This window comes from Chiloscyllium plagiosum, unplaced genomic scaffold, assembly GCF_037043375.1.
Source record: "Chiloscyllium plagiosum isolate Xiang-an unplaced genomic scaffold, Cpla_swu_hap1 HiC_scaffold_19, whole genome shotgun sequence".
Classification (NCBI taxonomy): Eukaryota; Metazoa; Chordata; class Chondrichthyes; order Orectolobiformes; family Hemiscylliidae; genus Chiloscyllium; species Chiloscyllium plagiosum.
The window spans coordinates 6,490,182-6,503,673 of NW_028270157.1; the positions used below are offsets into that span (position 1 = coordinate 6,490,182).

General features: G+C 47.2%; 1 protein-coding gene across 4 annotated transcripts in view; it reads left to right on the top strand.

Annotated features, from left to right (window-relative positions):
- tmem117 (transmembrane protein 117) overlaps positions 1-13,492 on the top strand; it is a 471,225-nt gene that overhangs the window by 343,538 nt on the left and 114,195 nt on the right. For all 4 annotated transcript variants that reach the window (XM_087997005.1, XM_043708698.2, XM_043708702.2 and 1 more), the window contains exon 5: positions 3,546-3,643. In XM_087997005.1, the coding sequence (XP_087853131.1) occupies positions 3,546-3,643 (98 nt within the window). The remainder of the gene's footprint in view (positions 1-3,545; positions 3,644-13,492) is intronic.

Genomic DNA, 13,492 nt, shown 5'->3' on the forward strand with positions numbered 1-13,492 from the left:
GATGCCCTCCAACGCATCTCATCCACATCCCGCACCTCCGCCCTCAGACCCAACCCCTCCAACCGCAACAAGGACAGAACGCCCCTGGTGCTCACCTTCCACCCTACCAACCTTCGCATAAACCAAATCATCCGCCGACATTTCCGCCACCTCCAAACAGACCCCACCACCAGGGATATATTTCCCTCCCCACCCCTCTCCGCCTTCCGCAAAGACCGTTCCCTCCGTGACTACCTGGTCAGGTCCACGCCCCCCTACGACCCACCCTCCCATCCTGGCACTTTCCCCTGCCACCGCAGGCACTGTAAAACCTGCGCCCACACCTCCTCCCTCACCTCCATCCAAGGCCCCAAAGGAGCTTTCCACATCCATCAAAGTTTTACCTGCACATCCACTAATATCATCTATTGTATCCGTTGCTCCCGATGCGGTCTCCTCTACATTGGGGAGACTGGACGCCTCCTAGCAGAGCGCTTTAGGGAACATCTCCGAGACACCCGCACCAATCAACCACATCGCCCAGTGGCTCAACATTTCAACTCCCCCTCCCACTCTGCCGAGGATATGGAGGTGCTGGGCCTCCTCCACCGCCGCTCCCTCACCACCAGACGCCTGGAGGAAGAACGCCTCATCTTCCGCCTCGGAACACTTCAACCCCAGGGCATCAATGTGGATTTTAACAGTTTCCTCATTTCCCCTTCCCCCACCTCATCCTAGCTTCTAACCTCCAGAAACTCGATCCCCTGACCTGTCCGGACTTGTCCGACCTGCCCAGCTCCTTTTCCACCTATCCACTCCACCCTCTCCTCCCTGACCTATCACCTTCATCTCCTTCCCCACTGACCTATTGTACTCTATGCCACTCTCTCCCACCCCCACCCTCCTCTAGCTTATCTCTCCATGCTTCAGGCTCTCTGCCTTTATTCCTGATGAAGGGCTTTTGCCCGAAACGTCGATTTTGCCTGTCCTCGGATGCTGCCTGAATTGCTGTGCTCTTCCAGCACCACTGATCCAGAATCTGGTTTCCAGCATCTGCAGTCATTGTTTTTACCTCAGAGATTAGGACACTACTCCCACATACAAGAGCTCTAAAGAACATTAACCTGGGTCTCCAGATTACTGATCTAGGTATATTGCCACTACGCTACCATCTTCCCTCCAGAAACACAACTCTTAAATTTGTGATTTTTGAGATTTGTAGTTCATGCTGAGGTTCAGGTTATAAGTTTGCTTGCTGAGCTGGCAGGCTTGTTTTCAGATGTTTCATCACCATGCTAGGTGTTCTGTCCCGCTTTCTATGTGTGTGTCTTGGTCCGTAAAGGCAGAAGCTATCATTTCCGGTTCTTTTTCTTAGAGATTAGTAAATGGGGTCCAAATTGATGTGTTTATTGGTGGAGTTCCAGTTTGAATGCCAGGCCTCTAGGAATTCCTGTCCGTGTCTCAGTTTAGCCTGTCCCAGGATGGATGTGTTGTCCCAGTAAAAGTAGTGTGCTCCTTCGTCTGTATGTAAGGGTATAACTGACAGTGGGTCATGTCTTTTGGTGGCTAGTTGGTGTTTGTGTATTCTGGTGGCTAGTTTTTTTGCCTGTCTGTCCGATGTAGTGTGTGTTACAGTCCTTGCAGGGTATTTTGTAAATGACATTTGTTTTGCTGCTTGTTGCTACAGGGTCATTTAGGTTCATCAGCCGCTGTTTCAATGTGTTGGTAGGTTTGTGGGCTGCCATGATGCCAAGGGGTTAGAGTAGTCTGATAGTCACCTCCACAATGTCTTTGATGTATGGTAGTGTGGCTAGAGTCCCTGGGCATATTGTGTCTGCTTATTTGGGTTTGTTGTTTAGGAATCGGCGGACTGTGTTTATCGGGTACTTGTTCTTCTTGAATACGCAGTATAGATATTTTTCTTACGCTTCTAGTTCATGGTTGCTGCAGTGTGTTGTGGGCTGTTTTAAATAATGTCCTGATGCAGCTCCGTTTGTGGGTGTTGGGATGATTGTTCCTGTAGTTAAGTATCTGGTCTGTGTATGTTGTCTTCCTGTAGACACTGATCTGCAGTTCTCCATTGACTGTTCGTTCCACTGTGACAACTCGGAAGAGGAGTCTGTTGTTGTTCTCCTCCTCTTTTGTGAATTTTATGCTTGTCAGGATATTGTTAATGATGTAGGTTTCCTCTAATTTGTTCCATTTTGTGATGACACAGGTGTCAGCCACGTAGCGGACCGAACGTTTGGGTTGGATTGTGGGGAGGGCTGTTCGTTTGAGTCTCTGAATTACGGTTCCTGCTAAGAACCCTGATATCAGTGATCCCATGGGTATTCCGTTGATTTGTTTGTAGGTCTTGTTATTGAACTTACCCACAAACACATCAATTTGGACCCCATTTACTAACCTCTGAGAAAAAGAACTGGAAATGATATCACCCACGTTAAGAGACCAAGAGACATAGAACATAGAAAGCGGGACATAACACCAGCGCTTCACCGGAGGCTCACTGATGATGTTACCTAGTATGGCGATTAAACGGCTGAGAACAAACCTGCCAGCTCAACGAGCAAATTTACAACCACAACTCCTAAACACAAACCTGCTATCAATAAACTCTGAAGCAGTCTGATTTACCATTTGGGTTCTTGAGATGTAATGATAGTGTCCCTACCTGGGTCAAGGGATCATTGTTCAAGACTGATTTGCTCCACCACATGCAATAACTGATGTGAACAGGTTGATTTGGAAAATTTCTCCTGATTTTCCATTAATGTATTTCCAATGTGGTCAGGAGAACTTAACATATTTGCATCCTGACTGATTTACTGGTCATAGTAGCCAGTTACTACCGAGGTTACAATAGGGGTTTGCCAGGAGAGCGATACAGAGGAACCTCAATTTTTTTGAAGGACATGCGGAGAGTATTTCATTTGGTTAATGGAATTCCGGATAATTGTATGCTGAATAACATAGTTTAGCCAAGCATCAGGGCCTTGCGATTTTTCCAGATCATCCGATATTTGGATAATCGAATGCCGACTAATCAAGGTTCTTCTGTATTCTGATTTGTCTTCTCCCCAGCAGAAAGTGATCTTCCTAACTTTTTAGCAAACCAGCTGTGACATGGGACTGATTTGTACAACTGCGTATGAATCTATGATGAACATTCTGCACCGTACCATTGTCCTGCCTGTTTCAGTTTTTATTGGTATTTAGATATTGGATTATTCAGACGAGTGGAAACATTAGCTCCCAAAGAAAGTGACTGTCATTAGAAATGTTATTGTATCAGTGTGTTTGTGTATAATTATTGACCTGATATCACTGTAATATAACATTTTAGTGCAATCTTTGGTGTCCTTGCATGCCACAGTTCCCACAAAATGAGCGCTCTATGTACTCCATTAAAACCATATATTGAAATGACAAAATTTTTTAGGACTGTTAATAAACATTCTTGACCACGGGGAAGCAGAAACGTGGCCAAGGGCAAAATGGGAAAACAGAACAAGTAATCCTCTGAGCAATTATTTAATATTTGTTTCCATTTTGTCTCTATGAAGGTCACAGATATGATGCTTCAAGATGATTTGTATCCTGGTTGGGGAAAGACTGCTCGAGCCTTCTGGAAGAAAGGGTATAACAGGGTTGTCTTGTTCTGGTAAGGTTGAACTGCCGTTTTATCCAGTGTATTATTTAGAATCACTATACTTCTGAACAACATAAAGATATTTTCCTTGATACTCAGAATTGAAGTTTTTTTTAAGTTCATTTTAACTATCATTGCACTGTTTGATCCAACATCAATGTGATTATAATTGCAGAAAGAACTTGAAATAATTTATTTTATGCAATGTCATTATCTCCATAGTTAAAGTCCAAAATAATTGTACAGATATAGATTCCCAATACTCTTCATACAGCAACAATATTAACTTTTATAGAGGATTTACTTTCATGGAAACTAGGCTTGACACATCGACTTGCTGATTTGTATCATAGTCAGAAGAAGAATTTGAATTTACTAATCATGGACTAAAATTAACTTCTATGCTAAACCACGTTTGATCTAATATTGATCTCAGCTACACAGTTTTACTTTGCAGCAAGATGCAATAAGTTTCCTTTGAAAGATATTTAGTCTTTTAACTTCAAAAGACAAGCAAAAGGAGCCAAATTGGGTATGAAAAATTAATATTTAGTTTAAAGCTGAAGAAATGTCCACTTTGAATCGATTTTGGATAGAAATGTAGAGTGTGAGGGGAATCAAAATTCACATATGAATCCCCATACCTGAACACCCTGAGAAAAGCACCTGCTGCATATTAAGGGATGATGAACCTGCACTTGTGGTGAGTATTGCTGGTCTGCAGGGGGCCTGGTGGATCCCACTCCAGGTGTGGCTGCTTTGGGATGGGCTTTTTTCCCACAGTTCTGGGACAGAGTGAGAGTGGGGAGTGGGTTTTAAACAATGTGCAGGTAGGAAGGAAGGGTGTTGCTCCCAATATGCAAGGGGCACAGTCCAATAAAAGCAACCCCTTTCTCTTTGCCATTTTAAGCTTAAAGAAATTGTGAATCCTATTCCTGTTTGATATCCCAGACAATGTGTGGGCATTGTAATACTACAGCTAATTGAGCTTTAATTATTTACTCACATAACATGTGATGTGCTGCTGATTTTGCTTCCTGCCCACCCTGTATTATGGGGGTGAGCTCAGGTGCTTGGGAAGCTATCCATCCTCCATATATTACATGGTAAAAACAATGACTGCAGATGCTGGAAACCAGATTCTGGATCAGTGGTGCTGGAAGAGCACAGCAATTCAGGCAGCATCCGAGGACAGGCAAAATCGACGTTTCGGGCAAAAGCCCTTCATCAGGAATAAAGGCAGAGAGCCTGAAGCGTGGAGAGATAAGCTAGAGGAGGGTGGGGGTGGGGAGAGAGTAGCATAGAGTACAATAGGTCAGTGGGGAAGGAGATGAAGGTGATAGGTCAGGGAGGAGAGGGTGGAGTGGATAGGTGGAAAAGGAGCTGGGCAGGTCGGACAAGTCAGGGGATCGAGTTGCTGGAGGTTAGAAGCTAGGATGAGGTGGGGGAAGGGGAAATGAGGAAACTGTTGAAATCCACATTGATGCCCTGGGGTTGAAGTGTTCTGAGGCGGAAGATGAGGCGTTCTTCCTCCAGGCGTCTGGTGGTGAGGGAGCGGCGGTGGAGGAGGCCCAGCACCTCCATATCCTCGGCAGAGTGGGAGGGGGAGTTGAAATGTTGAGCCACGGGGCGATTTGGTTGATTGGTGCGGGTGTCTCGGAGATGTTCCCTAAAGCGCTCTGCTAGGAGGCGCCCAGTCTCCCCAATGTAGAGGAGACCGCATCGGGAGCAACGGATACAATAGATGATATTAGTGGATGTGCAGGTAAAACTTTGGATGTGGAAGGCTCCTTTAGGGCCTTGGATGGAGGTGAGGGAGGAGGTGTGGGCACAGGTTTTACAGTTCCTGCGGTGGCAGGGGAAAGTGCCAGGATGGGAGGGTGGGTCGTAGGGAGGCGTGGACCTGACCAGGTAGTCACGGAGGGACCGGTCTTTGCGGAAGGCGGAGAGGGGTGGGGAGGGAAATATATCCCTGGTGGTGGGGTCTGTTTGGAGGTGGCGGAAATGTCGGCGGATGATTTGGTTTATGCGAAGGTTGGTAGGGTGGAAGGTGAGCACCAGGGGCATTCTGTCCTTGTTACGGTTGGAGGTGTGGGGTCTGAGGGCGGAGGTGCGGAATGTGGACGAGATGCGTTGGAGGGCATCTTTAACCACGTGGGAAGGGAAATTGTGGTCTCTAAAGAAGGAGGCCATCTGGTGTGTTCTATGGTGGAACCGCTCCTCCTGGGAGCAGATACGGCAGAGGCGGAGGAATTGGGAATACGGGATGGCATTTTAGCAAGAGGTAGGGTGGGAAGAGGTGTAATCCAGGTAGCTGTGGGAGTCGGTGGGTTTGTAGAAAATGTCAGTGTCAAGTTGGTCGTCACTGATGGAGAGGTCCAGGAAGGGGAGGGAGGTGTCAGAGATGGTCCAGGTAAATTTAAGGTCAGGGTGGAATGTGTTGGTGAAGTTGATGAATTGCTCAACCTCCTCGCGGGAGCACGAGGTGGCGCCAATGCAGTCATCAATGTAGCGGAGGAATAGGTGGGGAGTGGTGCCGGTGTAATTACGGAAGATCAACTGCTCTACGTAGCCAACAAAGAGACAGGCATAGCTGGGGCCCATACATGTGCCCATGGCTACCCCTTTGGTCTGGAGGAAGTGGGAGGATTCAAAGGAGAAATTGTTAAGGGTGAGGACCAGTTCGGCCAAACGAATGAGAGTGTCGATGGAGGGGTACTGTTGGGAACGTCTGGAGAGGAAAAAACGGAGGGCTTGGAGGCCCTGGTCATGGCAGATGGAGGTGTAGAGGGATTGGATATCCATGGTGAAGTTGAGGCGTTGGGGGCCGGGGAAACGGACGTCTTGGAGGAGGTGGAAGGCGTGTGTGGTGTCTCGAACGTATGTGGGGAGTTCCTGGACTAGGGGGGATAGGACAATGTCGAGGTAGGTAGAGATGAGTTCAGTGGGGCAGGAGCATGCTGAGACAATGGGTCGGCCAGGGTGGTCAGGCTTGTGGATCTTGGGAAGGAGGTAGAACCGGGCAGTGCGGGATTCCCGGACTATGAGGTTGGAAGCTGTGGGTGGGAGATCTCCTGAGGTGATGAGGTTCTGTATGGTCTGGGAGATGATGGTTTGGTGATGGGGGGTGGGGTCATGGTCAAGGGGGCGGTAGGAAGAGGTGTCCTCGAGTTGGCGTTTGGCTTCAGCGATGTAGAGGTCAGTGCGCCAGACTACCAATGCGCCCCCTTTGTCCGCTGGCTTGATGGTGAGGTCAGGATTGGAGCAGAGGGATTGGAGGGCTGCGCGTTGTGAGGGTGAGAAGTTGGAGTGGGGGAGGGGGGTCGACAGGTTGAGGCGGTTAATGTCCCGGCGGCAGTTGGAAATGAAGAGGTCGAGGGCAGGTAATAGGCCAGCGCGGGGTGTCCAGGTGGCTGCAGTGTGTTGGAGGTGGGCAAAGGGGTCCTCGGAAGGTGGGCGGGAGTCCTGATTGTGAAAGTAAGCTCGGAGGCGGAGGCGACGGAATAATTGTTCGATGTCACGGCGTGTATTAAATTCATTGATGCGTGGATGGAGGGGGACAAAGGTGAGTCCTTTGCTGAGGACTGATCGTTCGTCCTCAGTGAGGGGGAGGTCTGGGGGGATGGTGAAAACTCGGCAGAGCTGGGAGCTGGTGTGGGTGTAGAGCTGGGAGTGGGATCGGAGCCAGTACCTGGAGTGAGTGAGATGGTGGGGGGAATGGGGGTAGAGTCATGAGCAGGGGTAGTGTTCCCCTCGGGGTTCTGGGGGGTGGGCTGAATTGCTGTGCTCTTCCAGCACCACTGATCCAGAATCCATATATTACATGCCTGGCTACCCAAAACACATCTGGTGGGGGTGTGAAATATCCAGCATGTGAATGGTTTGTAAATCTGGTGCAGAGTGGGTATCAACACTGCTGCCAGCCACAAACTGTACGCCATGTATGTTTATGGTGGTCAGTTTAGTTTTGGCACAAAGGTAACTGAGGTTAAAGAACCTCCGTGGCAGTTAATACTCTCACTTAGAGGACAGTTGATCTTTGCTGATGAATAGGTAGTGCTGTCAGGTCGACTATAAGTATTATGAGAGCTATCATACAATTCTGTTTGACACCAATGCATCTGTTTCAGATCTCCCATTGAAGATAGTTGCAATCATATGACTAGGAAGTAGTTGTAGGTGTGTGATGAAGTTTCTTGGCCATCCAAGCTCCATTCCCTCCAAATTCTCCTGCTGTATGCAGATTTCTAAGGTCTGTGTGTGGCAGTGGCTTCCAGAAACGGGGACCCGGGGGGAGACCCAACACTGACTGAAGGCCAGCACGGACTCATCTTTATCTTCTCTGCTTGGAAGGATTGCACAATTCTGAACCTTTTATTTCTTTACCTTTCTTTACCTAAGATGGTGCCGTAAGCGGCAACTTTGGAATCTTCTCACTGTACTCACATGAGCACCTGTGACAATAAACTTCATTCTAATCTCCAAGCAGTTGCGCAAGGGAATGTTGCATCCAAATTTCTGGAGAACCTTCCACAGAGCCTTGCAATTTACTGACTTTAAATGCTCTGGCCAGTCGATGAATGCAATGTCTCTGGAATATGCTGAACATTTACCATACCTTAGAAACCACATCTCTCAAAAGGCCACCATTTACACGGAATCTAACACAAAATCAGCTGTATCTGCTCAGCCTCCTACAAACTGTCACAGCAGGTGTTTGACTACAAAGACCTTCACAAGTGAAAAAAATCCGAGTGTACAGAGCAGTTGGCGTCACCACACTCCTGACCTACAGTGGCACATTGATTGTGTGTCAGTGACACATAAGAACATGACAGACTTTCTGCTAGCAATCCTCAGTATATTTCAGATTCTATAGGAAGACAATTGATCAAACCTTGATGTCTGCTGGAGTTGTCCATTGCTGAAGAGAATTGTTAGTTGAGGCAGCAGTTTCCACAGTCAGAATCATGACTTTCATGCTCATGACAGCTAGATAAGATAATGAAGTGTCTCACATAAAATCATAGTAGGAAAGAGAAAACTTGTTATTTAGTTAAGCGGAGAAGGGAAAATCTGATCCCACCATAATCAAAGGCTTTTTAAGTAATTTTCATTACATATTATACATTTAGGCACACTGAAATTATAAGTGCAACTAGCTTCCTTTAGACAAATGGCTGTAAATTTGATTTATTTGTTGTATCTGAATACAAAATACAGTGAAAAGTGTCACCACTCTCTGGCGCTATCTTAAAACACAGAAAAAACATAGAATATAAAGGCAAAAAGATGAAGAAATAAAGAAAAAGTGTCCAATTTTATGCTGCTCCTTGTTAAGCCCCCTTTGCCATGCTGCTGCCGCTGGAACGAAAGTCACTACTTTTCAGTGCCTACACAGAGACCCTCGCCATTATGAATTCGTGATGGACTTCATCAATGCGCAAGTGCCACCGATGTCGCCAGGTACCACATCACCTAAACTCAACTCCACCATGAGTCGGATTCTGGCCCACCTTGCCAATGCAGCCATTGCTGATGTTACCATGTCTCTGTACTAGGCCCAAATCAGCCTCTGTCTCCATGAATCTGCACCAGACGCAGATGCTGCTGGGAACCCGCCAAGTTTGCCTCCTCCAACACCACAAGTTTGCACTGTTAGGCCCATTTGCCGTCGCGACAGAGCTCTTCAAGAGTTACGTAAAGTAAAATAAAAGATAAAAAAACTGAAGAGAGGAAAAAAATGAAGAAAAGAGCAGATGAAGCAGACAAGCCCTGGGTTGAGAAGCCCTACTTCGCTAACTTACCAGAAGATTGGTAGAGAGAAACCCACATCCTGTCATGAAGCGTGATTGAAGAACAATGGGTATAAACAGATAACCTCATGAAAGGACACCGGAATACAGATAGCATTGTAAGGGAGCATTTGCGAAACACAACTTTGTAATTATGACCTTGTGAAAATAGTCACAGCTTCACAAGGGAACAGACAACACGGACTCAGTATGCTGCAGTTGGCAAATGTCTGCAGAGGGGCATAACAGTCAGAGGAGAGGTGGCAAATGTTGATGTCAGTGTTGTATGTAATCTTTGTAATGCGCAATGTATGAATATCCTGTACTTTGGGAGGGGAAGGGAGTGTCTTGGAGTCTGTCTTCAGATACCTAAACCAGACTGTGAGGTGAGGACCTCTGGATTATGATTGATTTGTTGTTGAATACCAGACTAACATTTCTCTTTAAAATCTCTCTCCAACAACGTCCATTTTGAAGCCAGCTCTACAAATATTCAGGCAAAGCTGATAAACCAACGAGGATGGTTTGGATATTGTACCTCGATGGCTGAAGAGTGCCTCCCCACAAGGCCTCATCTTCCCAACTCTCCAAGGGCAGCTTTCCAAGGCTAGGGAAAGGAAATGCTTATTACCTGTCATTCAGTCTGGTGACAACTTTTCCATCAAACTGCCTCCTGCCATGAGATCAATGTCTTAATGACAACATAGAGCAACAGCATAGAACAGGAGAAAGGCTTTTTTTGCTGTGCCGTGCTAGTGTCCATATCTCTGACCCAGGTTCAAGTCCCACTTGCTCCAGAGGTGTGTAATAACAGACTGATTAGAAAATAAAAACTAGGAAAGGTAGGGCTCTTGCGGCACACTGGTAGTGTTCCTATCTCGGAAGACCCAGGTTCAAGTCTGTCATGCTCCAGAGGGGCATAATCCCATATGTATACAGTTTGATTCAAAAATATCTAGAAGGAAAAAAAGATTAATGGTAGGGGCTTGAGTAGTGTTGTAGAACAGATGTGCCAAGGGATTCAGGTCCATAATGCTTTGAAGTTTGCGTCACATATAGAGTCATTGAGAAATAGAGATGTACAGCATGGAAACAGACTCTTCAGTCCAACCTGTCCATGCCGACCAGATATACTAACCCAATCTCATCCCACCTGCCAGCACCCAAGCCCATATCCCTCCAAACCCTTCCTATTCATATACCCATCCAAATGCCTCTTAAATGTTACAATTGTACCAGCCTCCACCACATCTTCTGGCAACACATTCCATGCACATACTACCCTCTGCCTGAAAAAGTTGCCCCTTAGGTCTCTTTTATATCTTTCCCCTCTCACCGTAAACCTATGCCCTCTAGTTCTGGACTCCCCAACCCCAGGGAAAAGACTTTGTCTATTTATCCTATCCATGCCCCTCATAATTTTGTAAACCTCTATAAAGTCACCCTTCAGCCTCCGATGCTCCAGGGAAAACAGCCCCAGCCTGTTCAGCCTCTCCCAATAGCTCAAATCCTCCAACCCTGGCAACATCCTTGTAAAACTTTTCTGAATCCTTTCAAGTTTCAAAACATCTTTCTGATACAAAGGAGACCAGAATTGCACACAATATTCCAACAGTGGCCTAACCAATGTCCTGTACAGCTGCAACATGACCTCCCAACTCCTGTACTCAATACTCTGACCAATAAAGGAAAGCATACCAAACGCCGCCTTCACTATCCTATCTACCTGCAACTCCATTTTCAAGGAGCTATGAACCTGCACTCCAAGGTCTCTTTGTTCAGCAACATACCATAGGACCTTACCATTAAGTATATAAGTCCTACTAAGATTTGCTTTCCCAAAATGTAGCACCTCTAATTTATCTGAATTAAACTCCATCTGCCACTTCTCAGCCCATTGGCCCATCTGGTCCAGATCCTGTTGTAATCTGAGGCAACCCTCTTCACTGTCCGCTACACCTCCAATTTTGGTGTCATCTGCAAACTTATTAACTGTACCTCTTATGCTCGCATCCAAATCATTTATGTCAATGACCACAAATAGAGGACCCAGCACTGATCCTTGTGGCACTCCACTGGTCACAGGCCTCCAGTCTGAAAAACAACTCTCCACCACCATCCTCTGTCTTCTACCTTTGAGCCAGTTCTGTATCCAGATGGCTAGTTCTCCTTGTATTCCGTGAGATCTAACCTTGCTAATCAGTCTCCCATGGGGTACCTTGTCGAACACCTCACTGAAGTCCATATAGATCACATCTACTGCTCTGCCTTCATCAATCCTCTTTGTTACTTCATCAAAAAACTCAATCAAGTTTGTGAGACATGATTTCCCACGCACAAAGCCATGTTGACTATCCCTAATCAGTCCTTGCCTTTCCAAATATATGTACATCCTGACCCTCAGGATTCCCTCCAACAACTTGCCCACCACTGAGGTCAGGCTTGCTGGTCTATAGTTCCCTGGCTTGTCTTTACCACCCTTCTTAAACAGTGGAACCACGTTAGCCAACCTCCAGTCTTCCGGCACCTCACCTGTGACTATCGATGATACAAATATCTCAGCAAGAGGCCCAACAATCACTTCTCTAGCTTTCCACAGAGTTCTCGGGTACAACTGATCAGTCCCTGGGGATTTATCCACGTTTAACCGTTTCAAGACATCCAGCACTTCCTCCTGTGTAATCTGTACATTTTGCAAGATGTCACCATCTATTTCCATACAGTCTATATATTCCATATCCTTTTCCACAGTAAACACTGATGCAAAATACTCATCTAGTATCTCCCCCATTTTCTGTGGCTCCACGCAAAGGCTGCCTTGCTGATCTTTGATCAGCACCGGCACCACTCCCCACCTCTTCCTCCGCTACACTGATGACTGCATTGGCGCCACCTCGTGCTTCCGTGAGGAGGTTGAGCAATTCATTAACTTCACTAACACATTCCACCCTGACCTTAAATTTAACCTGGACCATCTCTGACACCACATCCCCTTCCTGGAGCTCTCCATCTCCATTAATGACGACCAATTTGACACCGACATATTTTACAAACCCACCGACTCCCACAGCTACCTGGATTACACATCTTCCCACCCTACCTCCTGCAAAAATGCTATCTCGTATTCCCAATTCCTCCGCCTCTGCCGTATCTGCTCCCAGGAGGACCAGTTCCACCACAGAACACACTAGATGGCCGCCTCCTTTAGAGACCGCAATTTCCCTTCCCACGTAGTTAAAGATGCCCTCCAATGCATCTCATCCACATCCAGCACCTCCGCCCTCAGACCCCACCCCTCCAACCGTAACAAGGACAGAACGCCCCTGGTGCTCACCTTCTACCCTACCAACCTTCGCATAAATCAAATCGTCCGCCGACATTTCCGCCATTTCCAAACGGACCCCACCCCTTTCCGCCTTCCGCAAAGACCGTTCCCTCCGTGACTACCTGGTCAGGTCCACACCCCCCTACAACCCACCCTCACATCCTGGCACCTTCCCCTGCCACCGCAGGAATTGCAAAACCTGCGCCCACACCTCCTCCCTCACCTCCATCCAAAGCCCTAAAGGAGCCTTCCACATCCATCAAAATTTTACCTGTACATCCACCAATATCATTTATTGTATCTGTTGCTCCCAATGCGGTCTCCTCTACATTGGGGAGATTAGACGCCTCCTAGCAGAGCACTTTAGGGAACATCTCTGGGACACCCGCACTAATCAACCACACCGCACTGTGGCCCAACATTTCAACTCCCGCTCCCACTCTGCCGAGGACATGGAGGTCCTGGGCCTCCTTCAACGTCGCTCCCTCACCACCAGACCCCTGGAGGAAGAACGCCTATCTTCTGCCTCGGAACACTTCAACCCCAGGGTATTAATGTGGACTTCAACAGTTTCCTCATTTCCCTTCCCCCACCTCACCCTAGTTCCAAACTTCCAGCTCAGCACTGTCCCCATGACTTGTCCTACCTGCCATCTTCTTTTCCACCTATCCATTCCACCCTCCCCCCCCCGACCTATCACCTTCATCCCCTCCCCCACTCACCTATTGTGCTCTATGCTTC